Source organism: Staurois parvus, unplaced genomic scaffold (assembly GCF_062004578.1).
Source record: "Staurois parvus isolate SC_StPar_1 unplaced genomic scaffold, SC_StPar_1.0 ptg000114l, whole genome shotgun sequence".
In the NCBI taxonomy this organism is placed as follows: Eukaryota; Metazoa; Chordata; class Amphibia; order Anura; family Ranidae; genus Staurois; species Staurois parvus.
Genome location: NW_028317910.1, coordinates 2,944,252 through 2,962,488, shown reverse-complemented (window position 1 = coordinate 2,962,488; position 18,237 = coordinate 2,944,252). Strand labels below are relative to the sequence as shown.

Genomic DNA, 18,237 nt, shown 5'->3' with positions numbered 1-18,237 from the left:
TTTCTATCTTGTCTTTTGGGCAGTACTTGAGAGGCATTACTGGGCATGTACCTAGTTGGAATGTCTGCCATGCCCTACAATATCAAAGTTTTATCTGGAGCCATAAGTGGACACTTTCTGGCAGATACTTACCTCTGGTGAACCACGTTCTATCTTCTGACAAGAGCTTTTCTGCTCATATTGCTCACAAAATCCCAATTTATTATATGTAGATCTTACTGCAAAGATGTGAAGCACACAGTGCCCCTGGAAACAGGTGATTCAAGAGCTCAGAATCCTTTATTTTTAGTTGGGGTAAAAAAAAAAAATACTTTTTTCTTTTTAATAAAATAATATGAACTGTCAATGGGCAAGGGTCAAAGTCACATCTGAGATTTGGTCACTGTGCTTACCATGCAGGCAATCCATCTCCACAGATATCAATTTGTATCCTCAGTAACACACATTTTTTTTATCCTTCAAGTATGAAATTCAATTAAAGCAGAACTCCAGAGAATGAAAATATAAAATAAATACAAGAGGCGTGTGTATTTTTACTTTAATATTGATGTGTTTCTTCCATTTATGTGCAAGTAATCCAGTGTGAAACCTTGCCTCTAGTAGGAGCTTTCTGTAATAAAGACCTGTCACTGCCGCTTCCTGTCCTTGTTAAGGGTGACTGGTCTTGTCTCCACCCCTCCTGTAGTTTTCTGCAGGCAGCCTAAAGTGGGTGGGGCCTGCTGGGTTACTCCCACAACTCTGCGTGTAGCACAGTGCTGATGTCACTGTTACTTTTATATGGTTTGCAAATGCATTAGGTGCACACAAGGTTGAATGATATCCTTTGCGGCAATGGAGCATATATTCAAATGAAAGTATTCAAGCCCAGATTCAATTTTTGTTGGCTTAATATTTTTTCCTATCACTGTAGACCATACAAAAAAAATTAACACTGCACAGAAAGTTTCTTATTGTGCGATTGCAGTTTTTCATGCCATAGTATAGAAAAAAAAAACAATGATGCGATTAAATTTTGTCTTTCATGGCAAGCAAAAGATGCAGATTTTTTTACCAGCCCCCGCCTCCCCAACACAAATGGATGTAAACAAACTGCTCACATCCCCATCCTCCTTTCCCAAACAAATACTCACCTTGATCCTATGGCTTGAAATACCACAAGACTGCACTCTAACCCATTGCAAAAGAGCATTGTCATGAGATAGTACAATGTACAAGCCTAGACTCTGCACAATGTACAATACAAGTAGTAGAATCAGTCAGAAAGCGGCTGGATCATATCACCTTGCTAAGTGATCTACTGCTACCAATTTGGAAATGTACAATTACACAGTATAAGTATTACTATCATACTACGGAGTCCAGGCTTATGCATTAACTTGCATTGCATTGGTAATTTATTCTATTCTAACAAGATTTCATTAAAATCCTTTTTTGGACTTAATAAATATTAGCATGGTACTTAAACTGCTTTTCTAAAATTTTGGAATTCCTCCAGGCTCCTCTATACCCCCAATTGGGGTTTGTTGTGTCATATGGGTGTAGCCTCAGCATAACTAGACTGATTTATCAGGTCACTTGCACTATTGGATATTAAAATCAAGCAATCTAGTGCCTTTAACACAAGTACTCCATCTTCAGCGATATAAATCTCATCAGGTATTTTAAGGGTTGCATACTATATTCAAAAATGGAAAATAAATGTTTTGGCTATAGATACACTTTAATACAATGTACAATCAGTTTGTAACATTTGACCAACATTAGGGATGATGGTTGCTACATATGGCCAGTTCAATCATTTATAATTCCTTAGGGAATGGGACTGGGTTCTCACGACCAGATGACCACAAGTATTTCCCAAACATCAAATGGAAACGTAATGGAAATAAAAATTGCAGTCATAGAAATTGTGCACATGGCCAGCATAAGAGATGTTTCTTGTTTTTGATGAATAGAGAAGCTTCATTCTCAGTCACTTGTCTTCTGTCAGCCAAATGGTTGAATCTATTATAATAAACTGACTGCCAAATATATTTCTTAGCTGCAAAAATATTAACACAAGACGTAATGTGCAGCCTACAGGTTGTATAGGTGCTCCAAACACACACTCTTCTTTATTGAAAGACAAGGATGTAAAAGACTGGCGATCAATGTTACACTGGTAGTTAAAAGCAGGGCTTTAAAGCTAAACTTCAATAGCAGTCATTCATTAATCTGGTCCTTGGGGGCAGGGTCAATAGCACACACCGATGCTGATCTGTAGACTCCAAGTGCATGGTCGCCAGGGAGCTCATGAAGACAATAAAAGTGCACAGGTCAGTTGCACCATGGTCCTAGCTCAAGCTCCTTAAAACAATAATTTACACAGTTCCTCATTCATTTCATGATAAGGTCGGCCATCTCCAAGGAAAAAAAAAAAAAAAAACAGGAAGCTGACCATCAAAAGAAAAACACTCTTCCAGAAACCGGTGTGAAGGCTCATTGATGGGCTCCACTGCAGATGCTTCAAATTGCTTTTATAAGTCGCTGCCCAGTGTGATGGCATTTACAAAATGTATTAGTGCAAATGTCCCAGAGTCTCTTGCAGCTCCACAGTTCATTGCTGGGAACCGCCAACCATTTGCCCCGACTGCTGTTGCTGCTCGAGCTTTCGAGAAGCTGTGGGAAGAAAACACAATGGTGACAAGAGCAGGTTGTGCGAAAATATAAACATTCCAGGTCTTAAACACCAAAGGGTATTTAAAGAAACCCTATCACCAGACCATTCAGTTCAACAACAATCTCCCAAAGTTATACGTGCAGTTAAAGCGGAGCTACACTGCGTCTGAGCACTGCAAACAAAAATGCTGTTTAATTCATTTATAATGTTCAAAGCAAATTCACCGATTCATCCATGTCTCCATGCTTTATTTTGCTGAGAAATCATTTCGAAAAACACCTCCAAGCATTTTTGGCCCTGGCTATTTCGAGGAATCCATCTGCCTTTAGCTCAGGCATGTAGGAAGAAGGGGGGGGGGGGTTAGCTGAGAAAACCCATCCTTCCCTCCTGAAGTCTCCTGGGATATATGGCATCATTTGTCTAGGCCTGGAAAACAGGACGTAACTGAAGAAATGTAAAAAAAAAAAAAAGTTTAACCACTAGCCTACAGGGCACTTTCACCCCCTTCCTGCCCAGGCCAATTTTCAACTTTCAGCGCTGTTGCAATTTGAATGACAATTGTGCGGTCATGCAACATTGTAACCATATGAAATTTTTATCATTTTTTTTGAGACAGATAGAGCTTTCTTTTGGTGGTATTTTATCACCACTGGGTTTTTTATTTTTTGCTAAACAAACCAAAAACTACTGAAAATGTTGATTAAAAAAAGTTTTTTTCTTAGTTTCTGTTATAAAATTTTGTAAATGAGTAATTTTTCTCCTTCACTGATGTGCGCTAATGAGGCTTCAGTGATGGGCATAAATAGGCTGCACTGATGAGGAGGCACTAGTAGGTGGCACTGATGGGCATTGACAGGCATCACTGGTGGGCACTGAAAAGCAGTACTCATATATGGCACTGATAGGCGGCACTGACTGAAACTGTTAGGCAGCACTGACGGGCACTAATAGGTGGCACTGACGGGTACTGCTTGGCAGCGCTCATAGGCAGCACTGACTGGCAGATAGCTGGCACTGACTGGCACTGATAGTTGGCACTGAAAGGCAGCTCAGATGGGCACTGATATGTGGCACTGATGTGTACTGATATATGGCATTGATGGACACTGACAGGTGGCACTGATGGGGCTACACTGATCATCAGTGCCCTGATGATCAGTGTAGATGTCCCCTATGAGAAATGCCGATTACCGGCTCTCCTCTCCTCACGAGCCGAAATCATCGGCTCTTTCCGCTGATTGGTGATCTGATATGTCCCAGGGACACAGCGAACCACCGATCGCCACGCTGCACGCTCCTGGGGTCACGCACGCACGGTTAGAGTGGGAGGACGTCATATGACATCCTCCCAGAACGAGAGAACCTCCACCCATCCGTCATTTCCTTATATGGTGGTTAAATAAAGTAAATATGATATACATTCTTATCTATTTACTAATGCTAGTAGCATAAAGATTAAAAATAGTCAAAGTTGATTGAGCGAGTGACGTTCTGCTTTAAGGTATTTTAGACATCTTATTTACATGTAAAGCCTCCATTGAGTTGACAATCAAAAATCCTGAGACTGCTGCTGGGTGCCACCATCTTTGGTTGTGATGTCAGCAGCACCTGGAGACTCAGAGCTGTCATTCAATTGACACTCCTCCCCCGGTCTAAACGGTTATGTAGGAAGGCAAGGGGAGGGGTAGGGTGGATGAGCTGGGCCAGCACATACTGTAAAAAGACATTTCCAGAAGAGGAGGTCTATGACATTCAAGGAAAGAGGGCAGTGCTAGGGAACAGATTCTTCCTACAGTAGTTAAATTTTCTAGCAAGTTTAGAGAGACATTGAAAATGAACAAAAATCGTTTTTTTAGAAAGGAAAAACACTGCAAGTAAGCATTCAAAAAAAAACCTTGATTTTTTTGTGCTTTTATTTTTTTTTAAGTTGGCTTTCTTTAAAGTATAAAAAATGACCAAAAAACGCCATAATTCCTGATATTTTCCATGAAGTCCATTTTGTCACACAATCGGCCCCTTACCGGCTGCACTCCTCCGCTGCTCCGACAGTGTATAAATTTCCTGCAACTGCTTCTTCTGGTCATTGCTGAGCGGTGCTGTCAGTGAGTGATACCAGACTGGGTCTCTGCTCTGTATGCCTGAGTCAGAAGAAGAGCAGCCAAAGACATGATCAGCAATTTTCTATGTACAAGGAAAGATCATAACACTCCCCCTTACTATGGGAGCAAAAACCAGTTGTATACCTATGTATAGCGATATTAATGTGTGTAGTGTACTTGTCTTATGTCAGTGGCTTTAAAGTGGATAACGTATCACATAAAAATGTTGTCATGCTCAGTAATGTGTCAGTGTAGCACTTCTAGATACTTATTCCCTCCCACAGAGATCACAGCTATCTCCCTCTCATAATGCCATCATCAGCTTCTCTCTCCAATAGGACGGAAGAGTCTTTGTTTAGGCATTATCCAGGGTCACCATCTACTTCCTGGACTAAAATGCCAGCTTGGAGATGATACAATCATGTAAATCCTGGTGCCTGTATAGTTCTTAACTGTGTTCACAAATGTATGACACAAATCAGCACCTTGCTGAAGCCTCTCACCTTGTGACTTGCTGTAAATTTACAATCACTGAGCAGAAAAAAAGACATAGGAAATGCTTCTGACTATCTGCAGCAGACTGATGATATCCTCTCAGCTTCGACAAAGTCACTGACTTGAGTTTAAGGATGTTTTAATGATAAAGGGGAAGCTTTTCTGAGAAACAATATTACTGCTGTATTTTGTGACATGTCAGAAATGTATTCATGAAGAGTTACTATATATCTACTTTGAAATAACTGCACAGCTTTCCAAGACCCTCTAAAAGCCATTATTAGGTCAGGTTACATGCAAGCAGCCGTGCACTGTGGGTGCCATCATCAGCAGCATAGGTAGCACATGGCCTGCCAACACAAAATGGGACCGATCTGAATTAATAGTAAACTATTAATAAAAAATCAACAAAGAATATCATTCTATATAGTGTGTGCTTGCCTTGATACAAGGCCCCTAGCGTGGTTTCTGTCTGCTCTCCCATTCCTCTGCTATCTGTACAGGTAACTTCTGACAGTCTATTTGAACACCAGTACAGAGGTGGTAACTGACAACCTCAGCTTTGCTTGTTTCCCTGAGACTCTGTTGAAGTGCACACATCCATTCCATCCACTCAGATTACACTCAGATCTGTGCTGTGTACTGGGCAGACTGACATCAGATGCATATCCCCTGCCTCTTGGAAGCTCAGAAATGCTGTGTAAATTCTGTACCTGGAACGGATGTAGAGGAATGAAATGGGCATAACAACAGGTACAACTTACGTAGGAGGATTTGTTTCATCTTTGTGCATCAACCGACATTAGTCATTTCACTGGGTATGTGTAAGGCTTCATGTACATGAGTTTAGGAGCTTTTGGCATTTTTTTGCCAACGCTCCTAAACTCAATTCCAAAAAAGCCAATGTGTCCATGTACAGATCGGCTTTTAGCAGAGTTTAGGAGCTGCCGCGCTTAGGTGAGGAACCTCCCTCTCCTGAATGCGGAAGATTCACGTTCAGGATAGGAACGTTTTGACCACCGGCCACAGAAAACCGCAAAACACGCCAAAATCGTGGTGCCATGGTTTTGCCGTGATTTGTGGTTTCCCGCGGCCAGCGGTCAAGGTAGGCTCATGTACATGGAGCCTTAGGGTTTACAACCACTTCAATATAAATACCAGTTAAGTGTATAGAAATTTAAACTGTATACACCCCAAGGCTAGTGTCAGATCTGCAAGCTGGGCATTATGAACTCCATGCAGCGCATCCCATCAAAATGCTCCAAGCAGGACTTTTCTTTACCATAACCCACAGATGAACAGGCCCTAGTGCCTATTCTCCCCCCCCCCCAGTGGTTCTAAACTTCAAGCCAAATTCCACTCTAAAGACATCTCTCTGAACATGCTAGCAGATTTCTGGCTGCACCTGGTTTTGATATTCTCAGAGCCACTGACCCAGAATAGTTTTAACTACTTACAGCAATATCATTTGTGGTGTCAGGTTTTTTTTAAGGGCTCTCCCTAATGTGGGAGCCTTGTAAAATTTTGCCTTCACTGGTTGCTCCTTATCAACATGATATTAATGATATTAAGTAAAACCAGACTTTTTTTTTAGACCCATACCTATTTGAGGCTTACCTAACAAGACACCTGTAAAAAACTGGTATTCATCCAAGGCATCATGGCAATCAAGCGGAGTACTAAACCCTTCTAAGGCCGTCTCCTCCAGTGCTTCATCATCCCAGTCCTCATCGTCATCCTCCTCCTCATCATCCCGGGTGCTATCCTGCATGGCCTGGCCCAGGCTGTTTGCCTCCTCCTCGTCACTTGGAATCTCCTCTTCAAATGAAACGATTTAATTTAGTTCAAATAGAGTATAGGTAAAGCAAACATTTATTTTAGTTTTGGAAGGAGGATTTTATTGTTGTGTCTTCACTAGAGATATTCACCCTCTATTTGTCCCAGTGATCATTGTCACCCAGATAGAAAATGGTTTGAAATCCAAAATGTTAGAGCAGTCATCAGAAAACTAAGTGGCAACAAGAGAGAGGTAATTTCTCCTAACAATGGAGGGAATATTTGTCACTTCCTGTTGTATTTCTAGGACAGGAAGTGAAAGAACATAAAAAAGATTCCAGATGTTTTACTCATACCCGACTCTACCTGTGACATGGGAAATGGGAGTGCAGCTGACACTGGGACAGGAAGGCACAGACAGCAATAAAAACATTGTCATACGTTTTAAACTCTCCCCACTTAACAAGTGTTTTTGTCTGAGCACCTGTTAGAGAGACTTCATATCACTTCCTGTCCTGACAAAAAATGAAGAGACTCAGAAGGCCATGAAGACCTGATATAGACTCTAATACCTTGCTCTATCCAAAACCATGCATGTTTGGTTAGAGTTTGGCTTTAATTGCATACAATATAACTTTAGGCAAATCTAAAAGACACAAAATGAATACAAATAAAGGCTTGTTGATAAGAGGAGATATCAGAATGAGGAGCTCATCAGTGTGCTGCCCCTCCTTTCACTATCCAGTCATAGGCTGGGGAAGCGACAAGACCTGCAAGTGTTACTTAACCGTAACAGAGAAAAATCAGGTCTCCTTCCCTGCCAAGACAGGACTGTGCTGATATTTGAACTGAATGCACAGAAATACAAATCATTTAGCAGGTAAACAGCTCCCTTATATGCATTTGTGTATTCAACTACATGCCTGGATTTTTACATAATACTGTTCTGTGTGTAGCAGCATGCAAGGTTTGAATAGGACAATACAGCTTTCTTTCCTGTTTCACACTTTGCTGCATGAAAACGGACGTGTAAATAAAGCTGACCATATACTGTTAGGTTAATCAGCAGGCTGAACAAAAAAAATCTAACAGAGTCTTCCATTCACAAAAACAAGGTGGATGGAGGAATCCTTCCCGCTGTGACATTGTATTCTGACAGTTGCACTAACAACTGTCAGAATACACTGATCAGATGCTGATCAGCAAATTTTCCAACATGTCACTTTGACAGAAGTTGATCAAATGATCAACTTCTGTCAAGCGAGGATGACCACACACTGGCTGAAATACGGCTAGTCCCTGCAGAACCAAACCAATTCCGATCAGCATGTAGTCAGCTTAAGCTCTAATACACTACTACTAATGGTTCGAACCTAAACAGCTGAAAGAAAAGACTCAGCTACGAATCAGAGCCTATTCTCTATATTGCATTATTGCAATCTGTATTACATGTATTGGTGTGATACAGTGCCATTTATTCTTAAAGGCATCCCAATGAACCTTGCTGATGGATGTATGCTGTGGATAACATTCATGAACAATTTTTGGTTTGTTGTGGTGCATTGGGCAGTCTATTAAGTTAGATAGGATGCACTAATACAATGCATGTTAATATGTGACACAAGAGTAAAAGCGCATACGCTTACCGCACTGGAGCGGACCATGGGCATCCCCTTATATTAGTGAGTTCCAACTAAAATACAGAGGTCCCTGTCTATACTGTACAACTAGTCTATACAAGTTTACTGGCAGGTTCCCTTTCATCATTAGTCGCAGTCCCCCTACCATTTTCCTCAGTATCGGTCTTTATGTTTCGGGCTGACGTCCTTCGGTCCGGATGGTCACGGTTGGCACAAACCTGCCTCAGCCCGAGGAACAGGAGAAGGATGGAAGGCACGATGAGCGAAGCCACAGCACTGACAGCTGCTGGTCGATTTGGGAGCTCCATAAGCATACTGAGGCCAATCACACACATCTTCCTATCATGTAGTCTGGAGGAGAATATGAAGACTGAATGGAGGTGTCAAATGTTAGACCTCAATAACACTGTGTTTAGCTTTTTCCCCAAAGTTACCTGGGAAGTATAAACAACTTTTATGCTTCCCAGATCCATTTTTCCTGTATTTCGATGTCCCTGCTTTAAAGCAGGTTTAGACTAAACAGACCATGAATGCAATTTGTTCTTGATTACATAGGTACATCTAAAAATTGAGTTTGAAAACTATTCTGAACGTCTAGTGTACAAATGTACATTGAAGATCATAAGATGTTTGCATTCAAATCCGTTTAAAAATGTTCATTTTGCAGACTTAAAAGGTCTGTTTTTTTAAGTTAGTGTGCATGAGGCCTTAGCAGTACTATAAAAGATGCATAACTGTTTTCCTAGGAGGCAGCATTCTCCTTTGAGTCCCTGGTGCCCAGCAGCCAGTATTCATTATTTTTCTTGCCTAGGTGCTTACTTAGGGACAGTCAGGAAATATTCTGGTTTCTACTAGCTAAAGGATTTGGCTTATTTCTTTTACACTTTCTGTTCTGTCCACTCTTATTTCTCTGTTTGTGAACTTTTTTCTGACCTCTTATAATCTAGGCTGCGGAGAAAAATATTAATGGTGGGGCAAGTCATTTCTCTAGGAGTTGTAGCTGGCTCTGACTTGTAAAGGGACTGTAATAGCAGTAATCTCTAGCAGTTTCTGACCTTGCCTGCAGCACATTTGCAGTCCCTGACTATCTTACTAAAGTATATCCAGTTTGTGACCATTTTGTGTAGCATTACATACACTGAACATTATGTGTGCTTCTTTGGTGATTTCAGGGGCATCACTTGAGTCCCTCTATGTCAAATAAGTTGACCTGCTTTAAACAATCGATCCCATTTACACAAATATGTCAGTGTTTGGTAAACACTGGGGAATCCTGTGGTCTGAACATCTGCTGCAGCCATCACTAGGGGGTCCCTTTCTGCCTGTTGTAACATGTATGTATTTTGCTTAATGCAGAATCGAACAGGAGGGGCATAAGGTGGAAGCAGACACCCAAAACATCCGGGTAGGTAGCTGAGAAACTATGGCAGGTAGATTCCACTGTTGGAGTCTTCAAGAGATATAAAGCCAATGCGTGGCTTGGCTAGTTGAACTGCACTTATAAGAAAAAAACTTTTTTTTGGCCAGACTGACCCTTTAATTCTTCAAATACATTTTAGGAAACCTCACCCGCTTTTTAAAATTCTACTGGTTGCTTTGGTTTTTTCGTGCACATAAGGAAACCACTGTGTGCACACAACAATCTGGCATCTAGAATAGATGAAGCAATGCATGCTAGGAAATCAGAATATGGTTTGATATTTTAGGCTCTGACTATACAGTGAGGAACAGAAGTATTTGAACACCCTGCGATTTTGCAAGTTCTCCCACTTAGAAATCATGGCGGGGTCTGAAATTCACATTGTAGGTGCATTCCCACTCTGAGAGACAGAATTAAAAAACAATTTCAGGAAATCACATTGTATGATTTTTAAAGAATGTATTTGTCTTGCACTGCTGAACATAAGTATTTGAACACCTGAGAAAATCAGTGTTAACATTTGGTACAGAAGCCTTTGTTTGCAATTACAGAGGTCAAACGTTTCCTGTAGTTCTTGACCAGGTTTGCACACACTGCAACAGGGATTTTGGCCCACTCCTCTACACAGATCTCCTCTAGATCTGTCAGGTGTTGGGGCTGTCGCTAAGCAACACGGAGTTTCAGCTCCCTCCAAAGATGTTCTATTGAATTTAGGTCTGGAGACTGGCTAGGCCACTCCAGAACCTTGATATGCTCCTTACGGAGCCACTCCTTGGTTATCCTGGCTGTGTGCTTCATTGTCATGTTGGAAGACCCAGCCACGACCCATCTTCAATGCTATGACTGAGGGAAGGAGGTTGTTGCTCAAAATCTCACAATAAATGGCCCCATTCATCCTCTCCTTAATACAGTGCAGTCATCCTGTCCCCTTCGCAGAAAAGCACCCCCAAAGCATGATGTTACCATCCCCATGCTTCACAGTAGGTATGGTGTTCTTGGGATGCAACTCATCCTTCTTTTTCCTCCAAACACGACGAGTGAAGTTTAGACCAAAAAGTTCTACTTTGGTCTCATCTGACCACATGACTTTCTCCCATGCCTCCTCTGGATCATCCAGATGGTCATTGGCAAACTTCAGACGGGCCTGGACATGTGATGACTTGAGCAGGGGAACCTTCTGTGCAATGCATGATTTGAAACCATGATGGCATAGTGTTCTACCGACAGTGACCTTTGAAACTGTGGTCCCAGCTGTCTTCATGTCATTGACCAGCTCCTCCCTTGTAGCTCTGAGCTGATTCCTCACCTTTCTTATCATCAGTGATACCCCACGAGGTGAGATCTTGCATGGAGCTCCAGTCCGAGGGAGACTGACAGTCGTCTTTAGCCTCTTCCATTTTCTAACAATTGCTCCAACAGTTGATCTATTTTCACCAAGCTGCTTGGCAATTGCCCCCTTGCCCTTTCCAGCCTTGTGGAGTTCCACAATTTTGTCTCTGGTGCCTTTTGACAGTTCTTTGGTCTTGCCCATGGTAGTAGTTGGCGTCTGACTGACTGTGGGGTGGACAGGTGTCTTTAAAGAGCTCAGACAGGTGCTACTAAGTTAGATTAATGAGTGGAGTAGAGGTGGACTTTTTAAAGGCACAGTAACAGGTCTTTGAGATCCTGAATTCTTGCTGTTTCTTAGGTGTTCCAATACTTATGTTCAGCAGTGCAAGACAAATAAATTCTTTAAAAATCATACAATGTGATTTCCTTAATTTTTTTTTTTAATTCTGTCTCTCAGAGTGGAAATGCACATACAATTTGAATTTCAGACCCCTCCAAGATTTCTAAGTCGGAGAACTTGCAAAATCGCAGGGTGTTCAAATACTTCTGTTCCTCACTGTATAATAAAATTTTTTTTTAGAAAATTGCAGATACAGAATCACATAATCGCATAAAGAATTCAACGATAAAAGTGGCGATTCCAAACATTCATATGTTGGAGAAATGGGGTTTGAAGTTTAGCAGCAAAATAAGAACATAATTTGGCAAATTTGACAAAGATTAAAAATGTTATACTTGAACTGCACAGTGGATACTGAAGAAATACATTACTTGCCCCAGGAAGCAGTCCGTGTCGTTCACCCATTGGTTGATGAACTGTGCTGTGATTGGCTCTGAACTGTGCGGAAACCGGATCTGTTCCAGGGTGTTGAGGAGCAGAGCGGAGTTATAATACAGAGCTGCAATAACAACCTGCAAGCACATGGTGCGCAGCTCGCTGGATTTCACACCTCGCGTCAACCGTTCGAGGACAGCTTCAACAAAAAGCGGGATGCACTGAGGAAACACAGTGACAGTTCTCAGAGAAAAAACAGGAATGTACATAGGATTTTTGTACTCACTGCAAAATTCTTTTCAAGGGGATTGGACACTAGCAAACAAAAAAAACTGTAGGCTAGCCCAGGATAACCTCTCCTACTACCAACATGCCTCAGCTTAGTAGCAAAGCAATACCCAGAGAATGATCATAAAACACAGGAGGGTGGGACCTGAGCCTCCCAATGGAATCCAAGAATAGGGTTTTTATGATGAGTACAAAAACCCTATATTCTTTCTAGTTCATGGAAAGATACGGGAATATTTCACCTTTAGGATATCCAAAAAGCAAACAAAAACCAAGTCAGTATTAGCTGAGGTTTTAATGTTCACCTGGAAGAACATACAGAATGTGTGAACAGAAAACCAGGTGGCAGCCTTGAAAATCCAAGAAACAGTAGCTTGATGCTGAAAAGTCAAAGAAGCACTCCCAGATATAGTACTGTAGGCCTTGACAGGAAAGGGTAAAACCCAATTCTTAATACCTAAAGCTAGGATTATGGTCTACCTGAGTCACCAAGAAATGAGAATGAGAAGCCACATGCACCTTTCTGAGATCCTTCCAGAAACAGAAAAAGAATCAATCTTCTTGAAAGAAGCAATGGCAGAAAGACAGATTGACAGCCCAAATCACATCCACACAATGGATGGAACTTTTTTTTAGTGAAAAGGAGCAAGACAGTGGTATGTAAGAATGATATTCTGATTTTGGTGAAAGGCAGAAACTGCTTTAGGTGAGATGGAAGTCCTGGTTTTGTGTAGGTATACTTGCAGGTTACAGCAGTTCGTTCAGATACTCACCTTGCAGAGGTGCTGGCAACAACGAATGCCACCTTATAAGAGTAGAGAGGAGAAAGGTCTCAAAGAGGTTATAAAGATGGTTTCTGAAGCCACAGGGGTTTTAGAATCACATGGGAAAGAATAGGGAGAGCTACACAAGAGATTTCCTTTACACAAAGTACTCAAAGAGTGAGAATCCACCAATTTAAAACAGAAGAGAAAAGGACAGAAACCTGACCTTTGACAGTCCAGAGAGCCAAACCCTAGTTTAGAACCAGCTGCAGGAAGGAGAGAATGCTTTTCACAGAGAAACCCCTAAGGTGGAAACCCCAAGACCCATACTAAGTGAAGTATGCCTTCCATGTCCAATGATAAACCTTGGGGGTATGTAGATTTCCTAGCTTGTAGCATTGAAGGGATCATACATTCAGAAATGCCTCTACCCCTTAAAAGCTGGGCTTCAACAGGTCAAGCCATTATAGCCAGCGATCATGAAACAGGATGGTAAATCAGTCACTCAGACAGAAGATCACGACAATTTGGCAGGCCCACAGAGCATTCACCAGGAACCTCACCAGGTATGCGTACCACATCCATCAGGACCTGTCCAAAGCAACGAGGATAACCAGAACAATCCTGCAAAGCAGACGAGGAAGAAATTTCAAGGGAGGCACAGATCAAGGTTTACCAATCTCATGGATCCGCCAGAGCATCCACTGACTCCACTAGAGGATCATTGAACCTACAGACAAACCAGTATAGTTTTTTTGTTTAATATGGAAGCCAGAGGGTCCACATGTCCTCCATTGAGACACAGGTCCAGGAACACCTGTGGGTAGAGGGACCACTGCCCCAAAGCCAGGCACACCCAGAGGAGAAGATCTGCCTGCCAACTATCCAAGCCTAAATGCACATGGCGGACAAGGCTGAAACAGGAATTTCTAGCCAAGGCAGCATGCGGTCTACCTCTCTTGTCACTGAGATTTTCTCTCTGATGGTTATCATATACCACTGTCGTGGTATTGTCTAACTGAAACTGGATCAGATGATACTCAAGCAGGATGGTACGAGGCTGCAGAGATAGGCACACTGAAGTTTCAGTATACCGATTGGGAAACAAGATTCCAACAGCTAAATGCACCAACGGTTCTCAGGACTCCTCCCCTGCCCCACAGGCTGGCATCTGTCACAAGGCTCTTCCAAAAGGACAGGAAAGAAGGACTGGCCAAACAAAAGAGTTGGATTGCTGAGCCACCATGCCAGGTTCTCAGTGCCAAATGAATGGAATCACTCTGTTCAGGAACTGGACTGACTCAATAAACAATGATAAAAGGTTGCATTGTAGAGATCTTGAGTGAAACCAAGCAAAAGGGACTGCCTTCAAGGAGGCTACCATCAGACCAAAGACTCTCATGCAAAAGCAGATAGACAAATGACTCCTAGACTGAAAAGCTCTAATCTAAAACGCAGACGTATCTCCTGTGGAAGAAACATTCTGGTCAATGCCACATCCACAACTAGATCCAGGTACTCAGAACAATAAGTCGATTCTAGTGCCGATTTCTAATAGTTCCATCCAAGCCACTATAAACATCTGGATAGTCAAAGCTATGTTGTCTGACAGAGCCTGTGCTGACTGTTCCTTTAACAGAAGGTCATCTAAGTATCCCACAATGGGGATGCTTTGAGATTACAACACAGCTAATACTGGAGCCAGCACCTTGGCGAAAGCCCAAGCTACAGACCAGAGCCTGAAGGGTAGCATAGAGTTCTCACAGCAAGGCATAGGAAATGCTGACGTGCTGGAACAACGGAACAATGTAGGTATGCATCCTTTCAGATACTCTGGGTTTGGGAATGGTGAACAGGTTGAAGCAAGTTTTGGCAAGGTAAGATAACAAAATACGGTAAGGAGCAGGGCCTGCTTGAGATCAAAGCTCTAGAGAGAGCTCCCAATTATTTATCAGTTGGGCCCATAAAGACAGGTACATCCTCCGCAAGTTTGGCCTTTGTTAGGAAAGGACACTGCTGGATCTGCTTGGCAGACCACTTTTTTACAAAGTCCTCATCAAATGAGTACAAGGTTAACAAGCGAGTAGCAGCAGCAAACATCTTGACACAGTGTTTCCCAATCAGTAAAGGGAGACTTGGAACAGTAGATCCACTGGGAAGTCTTTACTGTCTTAAGGGCTCTAAAGGACCCAAGGTTAGGTTAGAAACAACTGGCTGTTCCTCCAGTTTCAAAGTGGTGCATACTGCATTAAAAGCTGAAACAGTCTTTCTTTTTTTTTTTTTTTTTTTTTTTTTTTTAGAATAATGGCAGAGGACTCGAAATAGGCAAACTCGTCAGGTAAAGACTGGAACAACTTAGAATCACACAGAGTCTCATCAGTAGGTCAGATAAAGAATCTGCAGGAGAAAGAGTGGCAGCATGGGGCCTCTGCGATCAAAATCGGCCAAACACTGGGTGATTTGAGCCACAACTGTAACAAAAACCTCAGCTGAGGGGACACAGGAGTGAACCATGTCCGACAGAGTTAAGGAAATAGACTCTAGGAGCAGAGGGCTACAGGATTCCAGACTGCTTATGTCAGCCACTTCAAGCAGCTGCAAGCAGCCCCAGGGCTGTTTGGTTTAAAAAGTGTGAGCTGGGGGCCACCTTTTACAGCAGAACTGTTCTGCACAGCCCAACCGGCCAACTCACACAGCAAGTCTTCAGAGACAGAGCAATCGCTGAGGCAATACTAAGTACTCTGGACCTGGAAAGCACTCTGTGGCTACCTTTTTACCGGAAGAAGCTCTGGAAAAAACAAAAGCAGAACACAGCGTCTGAAAGTCACTTCCAGGCTATTCACAGTGTCCAGTCCAGACATTGCACTCCAAGGCCAGGATGAGGTCAGCTGCGTCGGATAGCTGCACACAGAGAGACCAGCTCTAGCAAGAGTATAAAGAAGAATGCTGGCGAAGAAGAGTCTTGAAGAGAAAAAAGGTGCTAGCAAAAAATAGGTTTGTTTTTTACACAGCAGACATGAAGAATAGTTTTATTGTTTGCCAGTGTTAATCTTCCTGTAGGCAGCAGTATAACTGAAAGATGAGTATCTGTGTCCCACAACTGACAAGAAATGCAATTAATGAAAAGTATGGACTTGGGATAAAAACTAAAAATTCATACTCATCTTCATGCTTCAGAATCTGTCTGATGCTGCACCTGTCCCCTTCCAGCTCTAAGCCCAAGAACTGAGTGATCACATGACTGCTGATCATACAGTTCTTGGCTTGATTTAACGGAAGAGTTGTGACCGTCAGTCACTGCTCTCCAGAGTTCACAGGAGTGCAGGGCTGGAGAGAGAGAGCAGTTACAGCTGGCTTTGGTTCTGAGTCATGTGTTGAGAGCAAGAGCCAGCTGCCAATGAGACAGCTAGATGGATCCCAACAATATGGTCTGAATCCTTCCAGGGCCTGGAGCGGATCTGTGACATTAGCTGACAGTGGACTTTAGCCTGCTATTGGTGGATTCTGGGTCACAAGACAGCAAAAGTAATTACACTCCTGTGACCCACAAGGGAAATATGGCCACAAAAGCTTTGGCCATACTTTTCTTCTACTATTGTAAGTTATATTGAGGGGAGGAATCTTTCAATGAGTTGCAGCACCATCTTGTGGTCAGTCTGATGCAACCACATATTAGGTCAAATTGAAGTAAGATCCTCTACACTACAGCTCATTTTTTCCAAGATTTCCATACGAGTCTTTTTTAGAATGTGCTTCACAGAACCACATTACCTCTACAATCATTGAATAAACAGGAAAAAAACACAATCAAATCTGGAAAGCTCAAAGTGTCTGGGCAAAAAAAAAAAGTTCATACATCTCTAAAATACATGCACATTTCCCCATAATTGTCTTTAAATGCTGCAAATACCGAAAAATACCTGTTGATAAGAAATTCAGTAAGCTCCCAACTTCCTATGTCAGCAGACAACGCTGCTTCTGCTGCACTGAAATCCCAAGCAGGGTTGGTAGCCATTCCACCACTAGACTACAAAACATTTCCCTCCCCCTTATAGTATTGGGATGAGGAGAGGGGAAGGTTTCCTGTAGTCAAAATCAGGAAAGCAACCCAGGAAAGAAACCCAAGCAATCTATTAAAGGTAAAAAACATTTTTAGGTTTAGTATCACTTAAATCAAAATATGATGTTTGTGAGGAGATTAAAAAAGAAGCACTATACCTAAAAATGGCCACATAAAATAAGCTCATTATCAATATAAAAAAGCTATGATTTGTGACCACTCTAGTAGTGTACCCAGAATGAAGAAAGCAAAAAAAAAAGAAAGAAAGACTGAATAAGAGAGAGAGCAAGACAGACAAATAATCAGTTGTGTATATTGGATTCATTCCTATTTTCAGCTTACCTGGTCTATCCCTCGACCCTTACACTGAAGAATAATGACCTCTAGGAGTTTGGCTGCATGACACTCCGCATCTTCTCCCGCTTCTCCTGTCAGCACCTGTCCAATGAGAGAATGGGGTTGTTGTTCAAAAACCACTGCAGATTCTTAGGGTTCATTGCTTTAGTCAAACCTATTAGGCCATTATACTTGCTGTTGGGGGAAGAGGCAAAAAAATTGGTGGTTGGGATGTGGTGTTCCTGCCCACCATAAAAAAAAAAACCAGCGACCAGATGAATCTTCTTTTATTACAACGTAATCATTCTGTTTGCTGAATCAAAGTAAGGTGATGGTTATGTTAAACAAATTTTATTTATATTCTTGGCTGCAAGAAAAAATGTTATGTATATACGCATGCACACTAATGTGCTTTTAGCATCTCACCTTCTTACACATGGTGTAAATAATCTCCAGGTGTTTAGGGTTAGTCAGCAGTGTGCCTGTATCCACCGTGATATAATTATGAAGAAGTGGCATCATATCTGTGCATACAAAGAAGGGGGGGGGGGAGAGAAAGAATAATGAATACATGAGGATCTATCATATGGATCTAT

At 42.0% G+C, this 18,237-nt stretch overlaps 1 protein-coding gene across 1 annotated transcript in view; it reads right to left on the bottom strand.

The window, feature by feature from the left end:
• Positions 1 to 1,701: 1,701 nt before the first annotated feature.
• Positions 1,702 to 18,237, bottom strand: part of IPO8 (importin 8) — a 43,269-nt gene continuing 26,733 nt past the window's right edge. Inside the window, exons 19-25 of the mRNA XM_089671734.1 lie at positions 18,068 to 18,165; positions 17,648 to 17,743; positions 12,194 to 12,414; positions 8,815 to 9,020; positions 6,871 to 7,071; positions 4,681 to 4,797; positions 1,702 to 2,658 (exon numbers count right to left, since the gene is read on the bottom strand). Coding sequence (XP_089527860.1) covers positions 2,597 to 2,658; positions 4,681 to 4,797; positions 6,871 to 7,071; positions 8,815 to 9,020; positions 12,194 to 12,414; positions 17,648 to 17,743; positions 18,068 to 18,165 — 1,001 coding nt within the window. The 3' untranslated portion in view covers positions 1,702 to 2,596. The remainder of the gene's footprint in view (positions 2,659 to 4,680; positions 4,798 to 6,870; positions 7,072 to 8,814; positions 9,021 to 12,193; positions 12,415 to 17,647; positions 17,744 to 18,067; positions 18,166 to 18,237) is intronic.